The sequence below is a fragment of the Ipomoea triloba genome, chromosome 15, assembly GCF_003576645.1.
Source record: "Ipomoea triloba cultivar NCNSP0323 chromosome 15, ASM357664v1".
Taxonomy (NCBI): domain Eukaryota; kingdom Viridiplantae; phylum Streptophyta; class Magnoliopsida; order Solanales; family Convolvulaceae; genus Ipomoea; species Ipomoea triloba.
Genome location: NC_044930.1, coordinates 4708019 through 4726767, shown reverse-complemented (window position 1 = coordinate 4726767; position 18749 = coordinate 4708019). Strand labels below are relative to the sequence as shown.

The 18749-nt window shown below is 36.2% G+C and overlaps 4 protein-coding genes across 5 annotated transcripts; 2 read left to right on the top strand and 2 right to left on the bottom strand.

The window, feature by feature from the left end:
• Nucleotides 1-1504: 1504 nt before the first annotated feature.
• LOC116007427 (pentatricopeptide repeat-containing protein At3g53700, chloroplastic-like) lies at nt 1505-7036 on the bottom strand. 2 transcript variants are annotated; one of them, XM_031248094.1, is made up of 7 exons: nt 6775-7036; nt 3203-5661; nt 2685-2797; nt 2528-2593; nt 2400-2430; nt 2173-2276; nt 1505-2074 (listed from the first exon to the last, which is right to left on the bottom strand). In XM_031248094.1, the coding sequence occupies exon 2, from the start codon at nt 5563-5565 to the stop codon at nt 3997-3999; it is 1569 nt and encodes a 522-aa protein (XP_031103954.1). In that variant the 5' UTR covers nt 5566-5661; nt 6775-7036; the 3' UTR covers nt 1505-2074; nt 2173-2276; nt 2400-2430; nt 2528-2593; nt 2685-2797; nt 3203-3996. The 2 variants fall into 2 exon arrangements, with proteins under 2 accessions (XP_031103954.1, XP_031103955.1); XM_031248095.1 differs by having other exon boundaries at nt 2740-2797.
• A 2421-nt stretch (nt 7037-9457) lies between these two features.
• LOC116006831 lies at nt 9458-10282 on the top strand. The gene has a single exon (XM_031247328.1). It carries the CDS (start codon nt 9458-9460, stop codon nt 10280-10282), a length of 825 nt encoding a protein of 274 aa, XP_031103188.1.
• Nucleotides 10283-12344: 2062 nt separating this feature from the next.
• LOC116007259 (nodulation-signaling pathway 2 protein-like) lies at nt 12345-14015 on the top strand. Its single transcript, XM_031247889.1, has one exon. The coding sequence runs from the start codon at nt 12386-12388 to the stop codon at nt 13898-13900; it is 1515 nt and encodes a 504-aa protein (XP_031103749.1). The 5' UTR covers nt 12345-12385; the 3' UTR covers nt 13901-14015.
• A 1866-nt stretch (nt 14016-15881) lies between these two features.
• LOC116006132 (ferritin-3, chloroplastic-like) lies at nt 15882-17928 on the bottom strand. The gene is made up of 8 exons (XM_031246407.1): nt 17572-17928; nt 17171-17254; nt 17007-17067; nt 16802-16889; nt 16624-16685; nt 16465-16530; nt 16303-16366; nt 15882-16216 (listed from the first exon to the last, which is right to left on the bottom strand). Exons 1-8 carry the CDS (start codon nt 17874-17876, stop codon nt 16161-16163), a joined length of 786 nt encoding a protein of 261 aa, XP_031102267.1. The 5' UTR covers nt 17877-17928; the 3' UTR covers nt 15882-16160.
• Between the last annotated feature and the right edge of the window lie 821 nt (nt 17929-18749).

Genomic DNA, 18749 nt, shown 5'->3' with positions numbered 1-18749 from the left:
ATTAAACTTGTTGGTATTTTGCTATTTTTTTAGTGATATTTACTTATGTTTTATATATTATATGTTCGATAGAGAAAAAGTAATTATGTGTAACTTACACAAACCAAACTAGCAGATGATCAAGCGCTAGAAATTTAAGAAAAAATGTGGTAGCATTTCTGTAATTATTACAGTGCATTTAGAATCACTTGATAATTCATTCTCGGATAACTTTCAGTACACGCATGATCTATAATAGTGCGCTCAAGCTAGTGTTTGTACTATTAGTTATTAGCAAATGTATTACTGTAATAATTATAAAAATGTCACAGTGTCTTTTCTATTTTCTCCTTATTTTTCAATTGTTGATAAAATGTTGTTAGTTCAATTTCACCCTTCACTCAAATGAACATAAAGATATAAACTGATGGATTTTTTTTTTAATAGTGAATTGAGAACATGCTAATAAGTAATAACATTCAGGTTACATATAAAGATGTTTGTGAACATTTTTTTAAAAATAAAAACTAATAATTATAATTTATAAGCATATATGTGTAAATATATCCATTCATTATCAGAGGACAACTTGATCACAATGATAGAGACAACTATAACATAAGAAATCAAATGGAATCTTTTTATACACAAATATATTGAAAGAATAGATATGATAGATGATATAATACTCCGCAATAGCAATAATATACATTATATGGTACATACTCCGTCAAAATATGTATAATTATAAATAAATTATTGGAAGCCGATTTTGCGTAAATTAGGTTGGCGTATTACGTTGGTCCGCAGATTGATAGGAGGAGGCCCATGCACAATTTTCCTTTTTTGTTTTCTACTAAATTAATTATTTATTTATTTATTTATTGATTAGTCTTCCACTCTTCATAAATTAATTTAAAATCAGACTATTGTCTAATTTAATATAAAAATCTCTCTCAGTATATATCATTTTATTTATAAAATTTGAATCTATAATTAAATTAAATTATTTTTTACCTAAATCACAATGTTATTGGCAAATAGTGACATGGATAAAGAGTATATATTAAAATAATATATATTCACGTAGTCAATGGTATGTATAACATCATTTTCAAGAACTTTCTTGTTGCCCTATGAATGTTACGTCTCACCTGTCCTGTTTTTCTTTTCTTTTTTTTTTTCGTCTTTTAATTGTGTAATGCATATTCCAACAATTAATTATCCTGAAAATCCCATATTCCCATTGAAAATTGTCCATTAATATTCATATTTATACGACTTTGTACTTTGGTATTCTTCACAGATGAGGGGCCGTGCCCTTATTTGAACTTTCGATTTGCTCCAAGGTTAGACCAAAAAATTATTTTTAAGGTTTAGAAAAACTAGATAACATGTTCAAATAATTTAACTTTTCATCACTGAATAAAAGTTAAAACAAAGCTTACTATCCTCATCTTGATATTCAAATATAGAAACATAATAACGAGAAATAAATAAAAGAATATGGAGCAACACAGGTCAATGGTGAAGGCTATTCATTAAATTATTTAGCTTTGTAGATGTAATTTATAATATATACTTCAATGTTTTGTGTACTTATAATGGTAAAAAGCACTGTCTACATTGAATAGGATAATGGAATCAGAGATTATGGACAAAAACACAAGATTAAGTCTTGGTAGCCACAATGTAGGAGTCACACCTAATGTAGTGAGCTCCTTGTAGGAGCAAGACACTGGTCCTCCCACCTAATAGACTGCTGAACCACCATGATGCGCACGGGAATTTCGTCTTTTATGGGCCAGCATAATGGAAACAAACTTTAAACCGACTATTGATATCACAAACTTCACCCCCTAACAAACTGATGTTGGCTACATTATTTGTTACCTGTTTAGTAGAGGCCAATGGTGAAGCCATGCCGAGGTTCTAATTGCTGAGGCATTCCATCTGTGTCAAGACCTGGCAGAAATCCAAATCCCACTTCACTGCAATCATCCTTGTGTAGGATTAGAATCTTGTGTCTTATCTTTCACAGGCAGGAATACTCAACGGCATTTTGCACTGACTGCAATTTTTTAAGATGACACAGCTGCATTGATGTAGGAGTGAGGTTTCGTTATGATCAGATGATTGAAGAAACTATGGGGTTGGGGCATGAAAAGTAATGAACCAAGAGAGTGACAATACATAAAATGGAGTTTGTGAGTCGAATCACTCATGGAATGCTCCTATAGTCCTGTCCAAGAAATGGTGTAGGTTCTCCAACACTGCTGCCAGAACCATTTTGCAACCTGTGCAGAAAATAAGTCTTCAGATACAGGGCAAAATAAGAGAGTGATCTTAAAAGAAGCTTGGAGCTGTAGATGTTGAAGTAGACATTTCAGCTTGTGTTGAGTTAGAAACTTAATATATACCTTGTACCTCTTCCTTCACTACTCTAGCCATCTAGCAAATGCAGCAGTAAAGTGTGTTAGAGAAAAAGAATGGGGAGAAAATCCAAATTTCTACCATCTTGTTACTTGTTTCTGCTAGACTCAGTTACCTGTGCATTTAAGCTATTACTTGTGCTTTTCAAACAATCATACTCTTTTGCTGCCAACCCCTTTTGCTGTTCATTACAGTAAAAAATTCCAAACCAATGAATATAGTGAATACTGAGATCTGGGGAATAGAAAGAAGCGTGAAAGCTGGGTACATACACTGGAATGAGAATATAGTTCGACTCATTTTTGAGATAGGATGTGTGCTACCTACCCTCCTCAAATTCTCATTCTCCAGGTCAGCTGCTTTTGGGTCAACTGCTCTTCATAACCTAGAACAAAGAAAGAGATTCACCAAACATATTCAATAGCCATGAATAGTAAGTGTACTAAAGCAGTAAAGCATAACATTCACAATTTTACACAGCAAAATTTATTGACAAAACAAGTACAGATTCAATTGATCAGACAACCTCCACATAAAGTTCTTCTGAACCATGCATCACATGTGTTTACTATTTAATAAGAAATGAGGCTACAAGAATAAACTCATGCTCTGTTTCTACAGGTTTTCAGTAAAAAAAAAATGATATAACATCATGTAGAGCAAACATAAGGAAATATATGCTATGGTAATTTGTTCAGACAGGGAGAAAAAAAGGAAAAAGAGGGGTAGGAGAAGCATGTAACAGACTAACAGATGATGAAAAACATTATCTGTAGGATAACAATTATACCTTGCATTTGGTAATCAACCACTCAGACCCCATCTAGAGGATGTACCAGTTGTTCTTTGACCTTCACCATCCAAAGAAGTATTGGAACTCGAAGGACGTCCAGTTGAAAGGCCACTTGGGGAAGAATTCTATTGCTGCTAAGAATCTTCTTCAGAACTCTGATATCTGTACTGATAGCACCAATAAAGAGGAGGAAAGATAGCTACACCTCCAAATGCATAACCCACAATCCAACCAAACAATGGAGGCATGGGTGCTTATGCCTTGATAATGACAAAACAACAAGAGCTACAATAATTTGACTCAATGTTACATTCTTCAAAATCTCAAAGCTTTCATCCCTCCACTGCCACAACTTTCAACAATATATTTAATTTCAGAAATCTTTCAGATCCTGAGTGTTGCCTCCAGTTTGGTACCATTAACATAATCATTCTGGTTGATGCCATTCTCAAGCATATGATACCTTAACTGGAGGTCAGAAGTCAACTTTCCTTCTTTACAAAATCTATAAATCAAACCACACATGAAAATATCAGGCCCCAATCTTTGCTGGTGCATATCCCTTAACAACTGATCTGCCAGAATACATTCTTTTATGGTCATATGGAAGCACATATAAGGATATTATATGTCGTGGCCTCTGGTGAAATCCCAGAACTTCTGAAGTATCTGTATAAGGTATATGCTTTTCCAACTAATCTGTTCTTGCAATTTGCAAAGGCTGCTTATGAGAGCATTGCACGTCACTATATTAATTTGAGAACAATTAGCAATTATGTAGTCCAAAAGTTCTAACATGCTGCAGTCTTTCGAACCATGCAAAAATACAAAATCAAAGTTGAACTTAAAATGTCAAGTTCAAAACCCTCATATTCCATTCTGTATAGGATCCTTTGTATTATTGATGAATCTCCTTGTTTACATGCAGCAGACAACAGTGTATTGAAGGAAATCAAATCGGGCTTACTTGTGGGCCAGATGATCTGGTTAAAAAATTTCATAGCTTCATGAACGCATTTCTCTTTGCATATTCCTTTCAAGATTGTGTTATAGGAGACTGTAGTTGGTTTAAATCCTATTTCCATCATGCTTTCCAATGTAGACAGTGCTTCTTTTGTTCTATTATCACTACACAAAATATTGAAGTATATATTATAAATCACAACATCCACGAAGCAGCAACTTGAAATAATTGGATGAATGAGACTTTCAGCAATACTTGGTCTTCCACTTTTCAACAAGGCTACTGCTAGAGCAGCATAAGTATGCTGGTCAGGTGTAAATCCCTTTTGATCAATAACTTGGGCAAGCTCACCAAGCTCATCAAACCTACCCTGATGACAAAGTGCCCGGAGAATGACATTATATGTAACCAAATCTGGGCTACATCCCTTATTTTCCATCTCCTTCAATAGGTTTAATGACTCATCCAGATTCCCATCATCAGAAAGAAACTTAATAATTATAGTATATGTTATCACATTAGGCTCACACCCATCAGATTCCATCTCATCTAAACAATGAAACACTTCGTTCCATGCCTTTTTCCTACAAAACCCATAAACTAAAGCAGTATACGAGGAAACATCACATTCAAAACCTTTCTTTTTCAAAAAACAGAGAAAGGCTAATGCATTATAGCAATAATTGGACTTGCACAATGCCCACAGTAGAGGATTAAAGCAGTGTACACTTTGAAAACAATCCTTGCTTATAAGAACAGATAGAACTTGATATGCTTCAGGAACCCTTCCAACTTTACAAAGAGCAAGAATTAACTTCCTCAAACTTGGTTCAGTTGGAACATATCCCAGCCTCAACATCAACACAAATAAACTTAATGTATCCTCCAAGCTCCCCAAAATAAATGATTTCTTCAACAATTTTGACAAAGCAGTAAATGATGGTAAGAAACCACTTTCGAACATCTCCTTGGCTATCAGAATCCCATCCCTCAACCTCCCTAATGAAACCATCCCATTCAACATAGTATTAAATGTTATTGCATTAGGGGATGGCCCAAACCTCTTCATCCCCAAATATATCTCTCCTAACTCATCTATCACCACAACTTTGGACTTCATATGGAAATAAAGCAATGAATTATAATCATGAACAGTTGGCTTTCCAGACACACACCTCATTGCATACAATACCTCAAACGCTTTCTTGATACATCCTGAAGCAGCATATCCTTGCATTTTGTGTTGCAATTCAGAGTATACCAACTCTGTGGACTCAGATTCAAGAGTTTCAGTTGCAGAAGTGGAAAAACTCATTATTTGGGTTAAAGAACAACAGTTTCTGCAGGAAAACCTCCAATGAAACTTCAGAGAAACAGAAAGTCTGCAGAATTTCATTGACCCAATACAAAGAGTCCCCAATTTTCCTTCCTTTCCATAGTATGTGTGCCTTGCATCCCAAAACCTCAAAGGATAACAAAATTAAAAATTCACCTGGACAAAAGAATCCAGCTGCTGAGTGCTCCTTAGAGGTAAGAAGGGAATTAAATCATTGTTACTAGAAAACAGAGAGAGCTAGGGATTTTTCTTTCATCTCTTTTTCTTAGTCCTTTTTCATTTAATTATCTGCCCCATTAAAATTCTAAATTTCCTATAATAGCCAACCATGCATGTCAATGATGAATATTCACTGACGATATGATTATCATTAACGTTTGGTCATTAACCACTCTAACTCTTACAATTCAGGTTAATACAAATATACAATGGAGCTATGTTGGGAGCTAGCTCTAGTACTCAACAACTTAATTGGGCCTGATGGCAGGGCACTCTAAATTCACAATTAAACTCCTTTTTGAATTTTCAATGCAGTTCTATTTTCAAAAACTGGTATGTAAATGTTTTAGAAAGAAACACAATAGCTGGCAGATGATTTCAGTGCAGGGCACACAAAGAGGGAAAACTTCAAAAACACAAGTTCAGCAATTTCAGTTATAATAGAGACAAAAGCTACCCGATTTATGTCTAGTTGGCTTTCACAAACACACAAATGCAAAATGAGTTCGTATAACACTAACATTATTCCCAAATCCGGCATCTAAAAACTCTAAACCATGGAACTCCATACCTTCGTAGTCCTTATTTTAAAACTTTAAGATCAATAAGCTGAGTAACAACTTCCCTATCTTCTAACTTGTAAGAGAAAATTCCTCTAAAACAAGAGGACCAAACACAAATAGTGTCTAGTTGAGAGAGAATAGACCTTCATCCTAACCTCTTCCTAGCTATAATAACAATTGTTATTATTACAATTCGAAGTAAATATATGCTCAATTACATATATATATATCTTAACATTGCACCCAGTTCTACAAATAGTTGATAAAAGTATAGCCAAGAAATATACGATAGTGTAGCAAATAAGTATTCACATTCTAATAAATCATTATACAATCAAGGTATATATTTTAGCTCTTCTCTTCTATATAAGATTGGCAAGTTGAACTTCAAAATCATAATTGAGTAATAAAAAGATTGATATTATGAGAAAAGAAGAGCCGGGCGAACTGAAAAGTACGAGTACAAAAGTGAAATTAAAGAACGAACCTTCCAACAACCTCAGTCAGGGTTTCGATGTAGTTATGGTGGGATCAGCTTCACCTTCCCCAGGCTTATCCATCACAACAAGCCATTGCTCGAAATCGCACGATTTGACGGGTTAGAGTTGGGATTGGTGGTCGTAGCTAAGCCTCACACTGAGGTGGAAGGCAGGGGGCGACTGCAACAAGCTGGCGGAAGCAGAGGAGAAACAGGTGGGGGCGCAGCCGCTGCAAGAGAGGAGTGGGAGCGAGTAAGAGGTGAGAAAATAGTCTGTAATTCTGTATGGTGGCGTCGAGTAGAAAACTAGAAATCCATTGGGGTTTATGGTCTATGATTAGGGATTTAGGGCATCCAATACTCTCTCACTTTCCAAAAATTCACATCACTAAATTTATTATTTTTTACTATATATTTTTTACATTCTTACAATACTCTTTTATTTTCAAAAAAGTCACAAGTTCAAATCACATCAAAATAAAATAAATAAATTATTGAAAACAAAAATGAAAGAAATATTCTTAAAAAATAAAAATAAATGTACAAAATGTCCACAACCTTTTTTTCAAGTTAGTAAACTTGCTGCAGTAGCAAGTTTGCTAAGCATGTCATCATATTAAAAAAAAAAATTTCAATGTGTCACCTTATCTAGCAAGGGAGAAGATTGGCCGGATAAGGAAAATATAAATTGGTATGCTACATCATGTCTATACATTAGTACATCACTACACCCAAAAGAAATGAACTTTTCTTTTAGAAACGATGAATATATTAGATAAAGTTAGAAGATAAAATATTACAAACGATATGTGGAGGGTTTAAAAACACTTTGAGCAATCAAGCATAAAAACATACTGTCTAATTAACAAGTGTTCACATGAATCAAACATGATTCATACTTGGATTAACTATAAGTTTATGTACATATAGTTAATAGATTATGTATTTCCTGTAATGGTGAATGTTGATTAAAAGAACAGAAAAAAGATCGTGCTTATTTAAACAAAACGAAATCATTTTAGACTAGAGTTTATTATGCACATTTTAAATTCGGTCCACGATATAATTTGCAAGTGTGTAGTATGGTCCATAACTTAATTTGTTGGTTTTTTTAAACCCATAGCTTAATTTGTTAATTTCTTTTTTTTTTTTAAGTTTAAAGAAAAATTAATTATTAGTCTATGGCCAGCAAGACCCACAAGCTCATTTATTTGCAAGCCAACAAATTTCAACCTAAAAAAGCAACACCAACAATGGGCTTTTTTGAATTTTTGTCAAAATTTTACCTTGTTGGATGAGAGAAAGTGTATGAAATGCTATTGCAAATTGAATTATTTTTTTTAGATCCTACACAAAACAAACAAACAAACAAAATTGGGCGCGTCAACTGCCCAAACAAACTTTTTTTTTTTGTTTTTTTATTTTCTCTTTTTCCTGACTTGGGTCCATAAAAACTCATTTTAGATTTGATCTATTGAAATTGCTCTAACTTATCCTATTAGTGTAGAGTGGTTCAAGGCTAGCATACACTGCACCCACCTTGAGCCTAACTGCATGCTAGGCATAGTAAAGTGACAAAATCTTAAATAGTGTTTGATTCAAGGAATATTTAGGTGATAACCAACATTTTAATAAATCTCACGTAACATAAGAATGTGGAGGAGATGTAATTTTTATGAAAGTTATCATAAATGAACTAAAAAAAATTTGAGAATCTCACATTCCTTTGAACCAAATAAGGAAATGATGGGGTAACACCAACAGCTAAGATGGCAAGATCAACCCTTGCAGTCACAAGGTCACGAGTTTGAATCCTTATCTCTTTCATGTGCAAAATGTATATGTAAGGGGAGCGACTAATGATTTACGGACATAATGTGAAAACCTAATGTATCAAAAATAATAAAAATATATAAACACAAAGAAGAGTTCCACAAATTGCCACCCATAGGTCATAGGTGAAATATACTGCGTATATTCTGGAATCCACACTCATAAGGAGTTGAGGGAGTAAAAAATATACTGCATATATTCTGGAATCCACACTAATAAGGAGTTGAGGGAGTAAAAAATTAAAGTTAAAACTTAAGGATCCATGTGCTTTGCGAAAGACCTTGTGGTGGTGTCCCGTTAACACTCCCACATGGATGAGGGGAAAGTAGCTATGAACAAATACTATATTGTAATAGAGCCAGTTTTACTCAAAAAAAATAAAAGGATCCATGTGCTTTCTTTCACATCTGATCTTGTGTTACAAAGTATCAAACAACGGCCAAACAAACATGCACATCGTATTAAGCAGATAAGTTGGTTGTTTTTACACAAGAATCTTGATTTGTTGAGCACTAGAATGTTCCATCTTTAAGCCAATTAACATGAATTCCCAGTATCCATGGAAAAGTAGTAGTACGTACTGTCCTCTAGTTCCAGTACGTGATGGCGTGTGTGGGGGGCATGCGGCACCAAATACTTTTCTCATCCCAAAAAGCGCAACCTGTGAGCTCTTAAAGTTTGCCCTTTTAGTTGATGCCCACGAGATCCCCATCCCCTCCAGCTGTGTTCCACGCTTTATATAATTCATGCATGCTTTCTGCAACACTGAACTACCCACCTTAATTACACAATCGCTCAAAAAATCAATTTTGATTTGTACCCTTCGAGCCCAACAATGCAGTTGGTTAGTATTATATTCATGGAGTCGGAGGATTCTCCATCCAGAAAATTGGATTTCAGTGCGCCGCTGCTATCCACCAGGCGGCCGGCCACGCCCAGAAAGCGCGGGCTAATTCTTCCGGCCGGCGCCGGGGAAAATCCGGTGCCGCTTGCGGTGGATGTCAGTAATCGGATACCGTTTTCTTGGGAGCGGATTCCTGGGAAGCCCAAGGAAACCGATGATCAGGCCGGCAGCGAGGATTTCCCGCTCCCCAAGCCGCCGCCGGGGAGATGGTACCCGAGAAATGGGGGGTCGAGGAGCGACTGCGATTGCTGCGAGGAGGGACGGCATTGCGATAATTACGACGGCGACGTCGAGGACGGCGGGAACAGAGAGGTACAGTACTCGGACGCGTTGGATGTGTTCTCGTTAGGCGAATCATCGTCCTCGTCCGACAATAATGTCGGCGACGACAACAACAACAACGTTGGTGGAGACAGAACAACGTGTTTGGCGGCGGGAGGGAATTTCGAGCCGGATTTGATCTTCTTGAGGTTTCTGAAAGATGCGAAGGCGCTGGCGGCGGATTCCTTGATTAACGGCTGCGATGTTAACGAGGCGGCGAGTGATCATCATCATCATCATCATCGGCCTGATTCGTGCTTCGCTCGAGCCCTCAGCGCGGGGCAACGCTACGAATACTCTTCCTGTAGCAAGGCGTGTGGGCTCGACATTTTCCTGCCGTGGCGGATGAAGCCGAAGCCGTGCGGCGGCGGCGTCAGGAACTCCGTCGTGGCGGCCGCCGCTTCTCCTAGACTGAAGCCGCCGCAATGGGGCACCAGAAAACCTCAGGATCATGTATGAAATCCATGGCCTAAAATCCTAAATCAGCTGTAAATTAATTTGACTATGTTGTATAGCAGTATGTATATGGTCCTTAATTTAACCTGCTGTAGTATTTAATTTCATTTTAATTATTTATTGAGAAAAATTATTATATTCTGAAGGAACCATTAGCAAGCTTCTTCAGATGATGATCAGCATGTAAATATGGTTTAAGACTTTAAGCAGTGATATATATAGTGAGTATGATTTTGAGTTAATATATATGTAAGTGGATATGATTCATCAAATAATTTGAATGTCATTTTGAATCAAAGAATTTTTACATTTATTATTTTGTATATATTATATTCATTAATATCCTTACAAGTGGAGCATATTTTTTTTCCAAGATTATGGGAAATGCAATTAAATATTTGATAAATCAACTAATAAAGTAGCTGTAATTAATACAAGAAAATGTTTATGATATTGGATAATCAAACTAATTACACCGAGCCTCTTTACATGGATAACTTCAATGGTAATATAGGAATTATAATGTTAACAAGGTCGCAAAGACTACAATGTTACATTTTATTTTTTATAGATAATTAATTTATTGACAGGTCTTGATATTTTATATATTTTGTTGTAGAACTTCCACATGTTTTGTTGATAAATTCTTACTAATTTGATAATAAGATTCATTTTTCTTTCAAGCTACCCGTATTGTTTAGCATTATTTTCAACCAAACTTAAAACAATAATACTAACAATAATCATGCACAACTATTTTATTAGTCGACTCATTAAATATTTTATTGTAACATTTCACGTACTAAATCTTAACCCTACAATTAGTATTGACTATACACATCTATGCTACCTATGCATATTCAATAATATTATTCATAATGTTAAAAAACATACTAGCCTTATTATTAGTATTACAATAATCTAGCAGTACTTATTTCAATTATTAAGAGCGTCCGTCTGTTGATCCAATAATCCGAGAGGAGCAATAGCGACAATTCAGTGCTCAAACGGCATCGCAAAAGATACGTTGTAAATTGCCATTACATTTCTTCATAGGCAAGAAACATACAAGGGACGAAGACTCTTGACTTAAGTTGCACCAATGGGAGTACAGTCCATTGTTTCTAACTTTCTATTACGTACTGTAACTATTCAATATTTTATTACCTTACAGAAAATGAAAGATAATTATATTAATTATATGGAGTCATTAAGAGACCAAAGTTTGAAGTCTTTCTAATTTGTTACGATCAGGTCTTATGACTACATCAAAAGTTATAACTTGTAGCGAGGGCGCTTCATTAACTCATGCTTCGTTCAATAATTCCTCTTCTCATAACATGTTTTTACTCTAACATGTGACCTGACTTTGGTACGATTTGTTAGATCAAACGCTTACCGTACATTAAAAACTAAAAACTATAGCTCACAACGAATGTACTACTTTATTTCCTTATATACCGTTACATTTTCAAGAGGCATGATGCTGAACTTGACTTTTCACCGACCTCTGCCATCGATTACTGGATTTGACCCTTCAACGGCTCCGCCCAACGTAATTCAATTTCTGTAACCCCATCTGTGATTTAGTCATCTGGAGAATTTGCACTGTTTCCTAAACTACCAGGCAAATTGAGTTTGCAGTCAAATTGCTGTGACATTTAAGCCATATTATTGACAGCAACAGAATAAAATACCCTTCCCCAATCCCCATCCCCCCAAGAAAATCACAATAATACCAAAAATAAAATACCATTAAGATCAGCCGGTTGTTGATAGGAATGAAGAAATTAAATTGATTAGATAATTTTCTAAACATTTATTGATGTGACATGCAATATAGTATATTACATATCACATTCAAGAAGACATAACAAATACGGTTCTCCATGGAACTTCAAAAAACTAAAACTCTGAACTCAGAAACTCTTGTCCACATTGATTAATCCAAAATGGTTTATAATACTAAAGAAAACATCAATTTCACTACACAGTTTCTCCTTAGCATACAAATACAGTGAACCAGATAGGCAGAGAGGCACACAACAAAGGAAGTAGAACTAAACAAAGTTGAGAGCTTTTCCTGCTACTATAGTCTAGAGCAGGATGATGCAATCAGTGCTTTTTCAGCCCTTCTGGCCATCCCATAATGTTCAGTTCTCAACTTCCCATCAGACTATTTTCTGTGATTTATACGACGAAACCTATCGGAGAGAAAACTATACTCACTCTTCCACTGTCACCACAACCGACTCTTCTGATAGTCCCTTGTACTCGAGTTTTGCAGCCTTATTCCCAGACGCATTTACTGAGCTCACGAGTTTGCAAAACGATACTGCTATGGATCATTTAGAGTCCATAGAGTTTGAGGATTTCTGTCAATGGTTAAATAACAGTGAGAGTGAAGAGCAGCCAAAGGGAGATATGTGGAGTCCTAGTCTCTCAGTGGTATCGAGTGAGGCTTCGATGGTTTTACCATCAAGAAACACGGCAGTCACAGTTCCAGGAACCGGGATGGAAGTAGACGGCCTAATGAACCTTCATCACTTGCTCGAGGCTTATGCAGAAGCCACAGAAGACGGGCACAAGGAGCTAGCAGAGGTGATTGCGAAGTGCATAACTGGAAAAGTGAATCCGTTTGGAGAACCAATCGAACGTGTTGCTTTCAACTTGTTCCATCCCTCGGAAGATCTCCAAAAAGAAGCAGGCAACAATTTCGAAGCAGCATTCATGGCCTTTTACCAAATTCTCCCATATGGGAGATTTGCTCACTTTGCTGCTAACTCAGCCATCCTTGAGGCCTTACCATCTTCTGCAGAAACAGTTACCATAGTAGACTTTGACATGGGAGAAGGAATCCAATGGCCTCCACTCATCGAAGCCATGGGCCCGAAACCAATATCTCTGAAACTCATATCCATTAAAACAGAACAACAGTCCACCAGTAGTGGCTGGAGATTCGAGACTACACAAAGAAGACTCTATGATCATGCAAGGCAATGCGGCCAAAAATTGCAGGTCGAGGAGATGACCATCGAGGAATTAGTCACTGAAACGAAACGAAGCACTGGAAAACAATGGTTAGCCTTCAACTGTATGTTCAGACTGCCACACATGGCTAAGAAGCAACCAAGAAGTCAAGCCATGGAGTTCTTGAAGATAGCCAAGGAACTGTTATCCTTTTCAGCAATCCCATCAGGAATTGCTGTTTTTGCAGACGGGGAACCCCGGGGCAATGGCGATTCCTCTCCTGGTTACACTTCTTCCTTTAACAACCAATTCATACACTATAAATCCCTGATTGAATCAATGGAATCCTATTTCCCAGTCAATCTCGCAGAAGCAAGAATCGCCTTGGAAAGTCTTTTCTTTTCACCTTTCATCTGCTCTACCTCCTGGTTTCATGACTGGCAAGAGAGCAAGATTAGGGGAACTTCTGATAATCTGTCAGAAACAGGGTTACAAGGCAGGAAACTAAGCATGGAGAATTTAATCCAAGCCAAAGTACTGGTGAGTGAAAGAGAGACTGCATATAAAGTCAGAATTGAAGAACAGAAGCAGCATGAGATGATCTTAGAATGGAGAGGAACTCCATTAATGGGAGTTTCTACTTGGATGTAAAAAAAGACAAGAATCTAAGACATAGGAACTTAGGAAGTTACACAGCTAAGGAAATTGTTTATAATATCTTATTGAGAATTTCGTATGGGGCTCAACATAAAAGAGCATTATTTTATCCACATTTGTCTTTCCTAAATGTAAAGCACCATTAGAATACAGTGTGAAGACAACAATACAGTCCTACTAAATGTGCTCATCTTTAAAAAATTATAACTAAATATGAAATTAAAGTAATATTCGAAAACTAAAATTAAGTAATTAAGTATATCAATTCAGTCAATATGCTTCTTATTCCCCCAAAACACATTCCCCTCTTATAGTCAGCTTGGTTGGAGTCAATTTGAATTCCACTCCCACTTTGAAAGTAAGCAAATTCCTTAGTTCAGTTAAAGGGAATTACAATTCTGCGAAATTGCAATTTCCTCATTTCCACGGAATTAGAATCCTCTCCTTATATTTTCAATTCCGTGATTTTTGGGAAGGGAAAAAAAATACTCTTGAGACAAAGTTACCCTTTTCTTTTCTCACCTAAAATTGATATTTCATTTGTTGCTATAATATAATGGGATACCAAACACTTAAATTGAAATTCCTAGATTCTATCCCTGTAAACCAAATACTGAAATTTAAATTTCTACCTTATTTTGATATTATTCCTCCCCCGGTGGAATTGCAATTCATCTCTCTCTTGGCAACCTAACATGCCGTTAGTGAGTGAAATGTGCAGACAACCAATGATACATGAGTTTAAGAAATTAGTTAGACAGCACATGCTTCAGCTTCCTACTCCCAGGTTTGGTAATTAGTCCCTCAAAGGAGCCAATTGATTCAAAGAAGCAGGATAGGCACTGAAACAAAAGACAACCGTCCGGTTGACCAGGGCCCCATCACCATTTTCCTGAGAGAATAAACTCAGGAATCTTGGTTAGAAGAATGAGTTAATATGCAAAATCCAAAAATCTTCCCCCACTCTCAAAATTGTCCATTTCTTACTAATAAGCTCCCCTCCCTGTTCTGTGTTAGTTCTCTCTATTTCAAATTTACATCTGCCCCCGCTATGTTCCAAGCAAAAAACCAAAACATTTCCGGTGTTAATGAATGATTACCTTAATCAAACGTCAATGGTTACTAAATGACAAGAAAATCTTTCAAGGGCATTGGCCATTCCAGCTGATACTTATGTACTGTACCTTCCTTTCTTTCACTGTATCACTTTCTTGTCTGAGTTTCTTGTCCACTCTGAAACAGCTCTATAAATAAGATGTGTGCCAAAAGGAAGGTTATAGTCATGGGGAGGAGGAAAATTCGCATCCGCTTCAGCTTCAGAAACACATTTCTTCTTCCAATGAAGAGAATATTTGTTGCTGTTAAGTCTCATCTCAGAACACGAGCCCGAGGTAAGATAATACATCTGTACGTCTGAAATTTCAGGTTTTGGTTTCTTCTCTAGTAAACCATTCTTCTGATGCTAGCTGTTGCTTTCTGCAGAGAATAGGCATGGCTTGGCAGCCCTTTGCAGGGATATGGAGGCCTTTGCTGGGTACTCAGATATACAAGTTATGTGGGAGATGATTAAGTCTTCACACCAGTGTACCTCACAGAGAGCTTAATGGCTTGAGAAATTGAAAATATATGTCTGGAAGCTGAGGTTTTTTGCCAACTTTTGTCTGATTGCTGGAGATTTTCATGAGTAAGATGATGAAATCTTGTACTTGTATTGGGATTTGTAAGAGAAGCATTATTTGAATATAGAAGAAATTTGTTATTAATAAGCTTAAAAGATTAAATTATAAGTAAATTTATTAATGAAAAACTAAATTGGACAAAATTACTAAAGTTGATGACAAAAGTAGATTAAATTATTAATATTAAGGTGGGTATTTATTAGAGACCTTTATCTCAATATCTCACAATGAGATAGAAGTGAATACCTTAAAATTCTAGTAGATGTGATTACTGGAATTTGCAAGAGAAAGCATGATTTGAATATAAAGGAATTTCGAACTGATATTGTTATATGCAAAATTGCAGAGCAAGCCCATTGCAAGTTGACAACTAGTCTAACTACACTACAACAATTCATCCCACACTTGTCAGATAGGATGAATGTTATTTACTGATGAAACAAAACACAAGTTTCTAAGATAAACAAAAACACACTGACAAGTACATAGCTTAATCTACTTCTGATCTGATACTGACATAGTAACCAATCACTTCATGCCCAGAAATCTAACTCTGGAAAGAAACAGCCCAGACTTCATGCCACCCCATTGCCATCTTCATGGAGGAGCATCTGATCAAAGTGCCAAACTCCTACAAATTCACAAACAAATTAAATAGTTTGATAAATATAGGGTCAATCATTAATGAGATTAGTAGCAGAAAAGTATGACGTTTACCATGTCCTTTTCCAACCCTTCTTAATTGTGTAACATATTCTGAAATCTTCTTAATAGCTTCAACCTGGCAACACAGTAAGAGAAGCAAATTAAGTTAAACATTTGTGAAGTTAGAGAGACTATATTTTTGTTCCTAGTTTTATGATCAGCAACTTTGTATACCTGCTCCTCCAGAAACTCGCTCTCAACAAAATCTGTCATCTGAGGATCATTGTTTCGCTGAGCCACCTGTTATGAATTAAGAACCCCACACAATTTCTTTAATCAGAATTTCTCCATGACAGTAATTGGCCAGATGAAATTAGAGTATATCGCACTCACAGCATGGAGGTTGAGGAGTTTCTCATTCACTAACTTCTCCAATGACAGTGCTAGTTCCATAGCTGCACCAGAAAGCCATAAACAATTTCAAACAAAAGTAAGTTTATATTCATAAGATATAACAAGAAAACATCATTCCTCAAATACCAACCATTTCTATTCATAGAAATGAACTTACCATACAATGCATCACCCTTCTCAATGTGTTCAAATTCCGAAAGAGGTGAAAGAATACTGTGCAGCTTCACTTTTCCACCTCGGATGTTCTGTTGATTGTGTTATGCATTAAATTAAAACCACAATTAGTTGATATCTTTAAGGAACCAAAAATTCATTCTGACATGTATGGCGGCATATAGCAGTAGATTAGACAATAACCTAACCTGATATTTCATTAGCTTTTCAGCATGTTCCCTTTCTTCTTCACTTGATTCCTTGAAAAACCTGCATCCCACAACATCAGCTTATTACCACTACATACAATACAAGCTAAGGATACACAGAAAAATGAAAGAATATCTGCAAAGTTGAAAGATTTGATAGTTACTTGGCGAGCCCTTTGAGGGCAACATTGTCTCTATCAAAGTATGCATACATGGAGTGGTACGCATAAGAGGCGCTGTATTCAACACTGCAAAATCAAAACACCACAATTCAACTTAGTTCAATTCCTTAGCTTGGGGCAACTAATTAATTCAACTCTCAGTCTTTAATCACCAATATAATTGTTTTTCATTGCTTGAATTGAATGTTACAAAAGGCAGACAAAATATAATCACAGTGCTTCTTAAATTCAAATCAAATAAGCCATAAGAGCATAAAAAGGAACCAAATAATTGATCAGGCAGGGCATGGAGATTCTGATACTGAAATGAAATTATACATGGAGAGAGTGAAGAGAATAAAATTACTGAAGAAATAACACAAGAAGACAGGTAGAAAACTGACTTGATCTGCTCATTAATTGCGGCTTCGCACTCATCGGAGTACTTCTGGCGAGCAAGCGAGACCTGAGGGGTTATGGGCACCATGAAAGCATCATTCTTGACCTCCTGAAACGGCTGAAACACAACCCCGGTGAGTGGAGCATCCGCAGTCTCAGAAACAGCCGAGATCGAAAATCCAACTTTCCGGCCTGCCGGAAAAGCAAGATTCGAGACCGGAGAGACGGGAGAACCCAAACCCAACCCCGCCGGAAGCAGGGCACCGGAAGGTTTGTACACAGAAACGCCAGAAAATCCCTTCACAAACATCTTTCTATTATCTTTCTATTACAAAAAAAAAAAAAAAACACAAAGATTTATAGTTAAAAAGAGGAAATGAGAGTGGAGATGAGGGTTGAGCAGATTGGGCAAAAATGGGTGAATTATATAGCGGGGAAGAGGAAGGCGGTTGATGAGAGTGGGGTTTCTGTTCACGGAAGAGGGAGTGACACGTGGAAATGGTTAAAAGGAAGGCGTGTGGCAGCCTCGTGCCCTGATCCAAAAGATATGTGTTGGATTGCGATAAGTCCGGAATGCGTCGTCGAGGAAGGGAATCATTCTTTTTAAGGATGTTTTCACACTACGTGGGACCTACTTTTTGTATTTGACCAATCACACCACTCGTATGTTTCTGTCGTATTTGTCATGTGACTCTAGGCTGTTCTAGACTGTCTAATTCAGCTGGTCACCAAACGTACTATGATAATTTTTTTCATTTTATTGTGAACAAAAATTAATGGACTTTTTTCTTTTTGAAAACAAAAATTAATGGACTTTAGGATGTAGTTTGACGGAGAGTTATCATCTATTTTATTTTATATATAATTTATAATATTTAGTATTCAAATTTGTTTGACAAATTAACCCCTCTTTTTCAACTTATTTTTACAGTTATTTATTATTTTGTGTATGATAAAATTTTGACACCACTTTTAATTCATGGAATAACATTCTTAAAAATAGAGTATTTCATTATTTTTTTCACTTTTTATTATAAACACTTTAAAGAATGAGCTATGGATTGACCATCACAGGGCCGGAGGCATCCCCTAATTTTTTTTTTTATTTAAAACCTAAGTTAGTTGCCTTTAATTAATAAATTGTTTATATGTGTTATAAAGGTATACAATAATAATAATAATA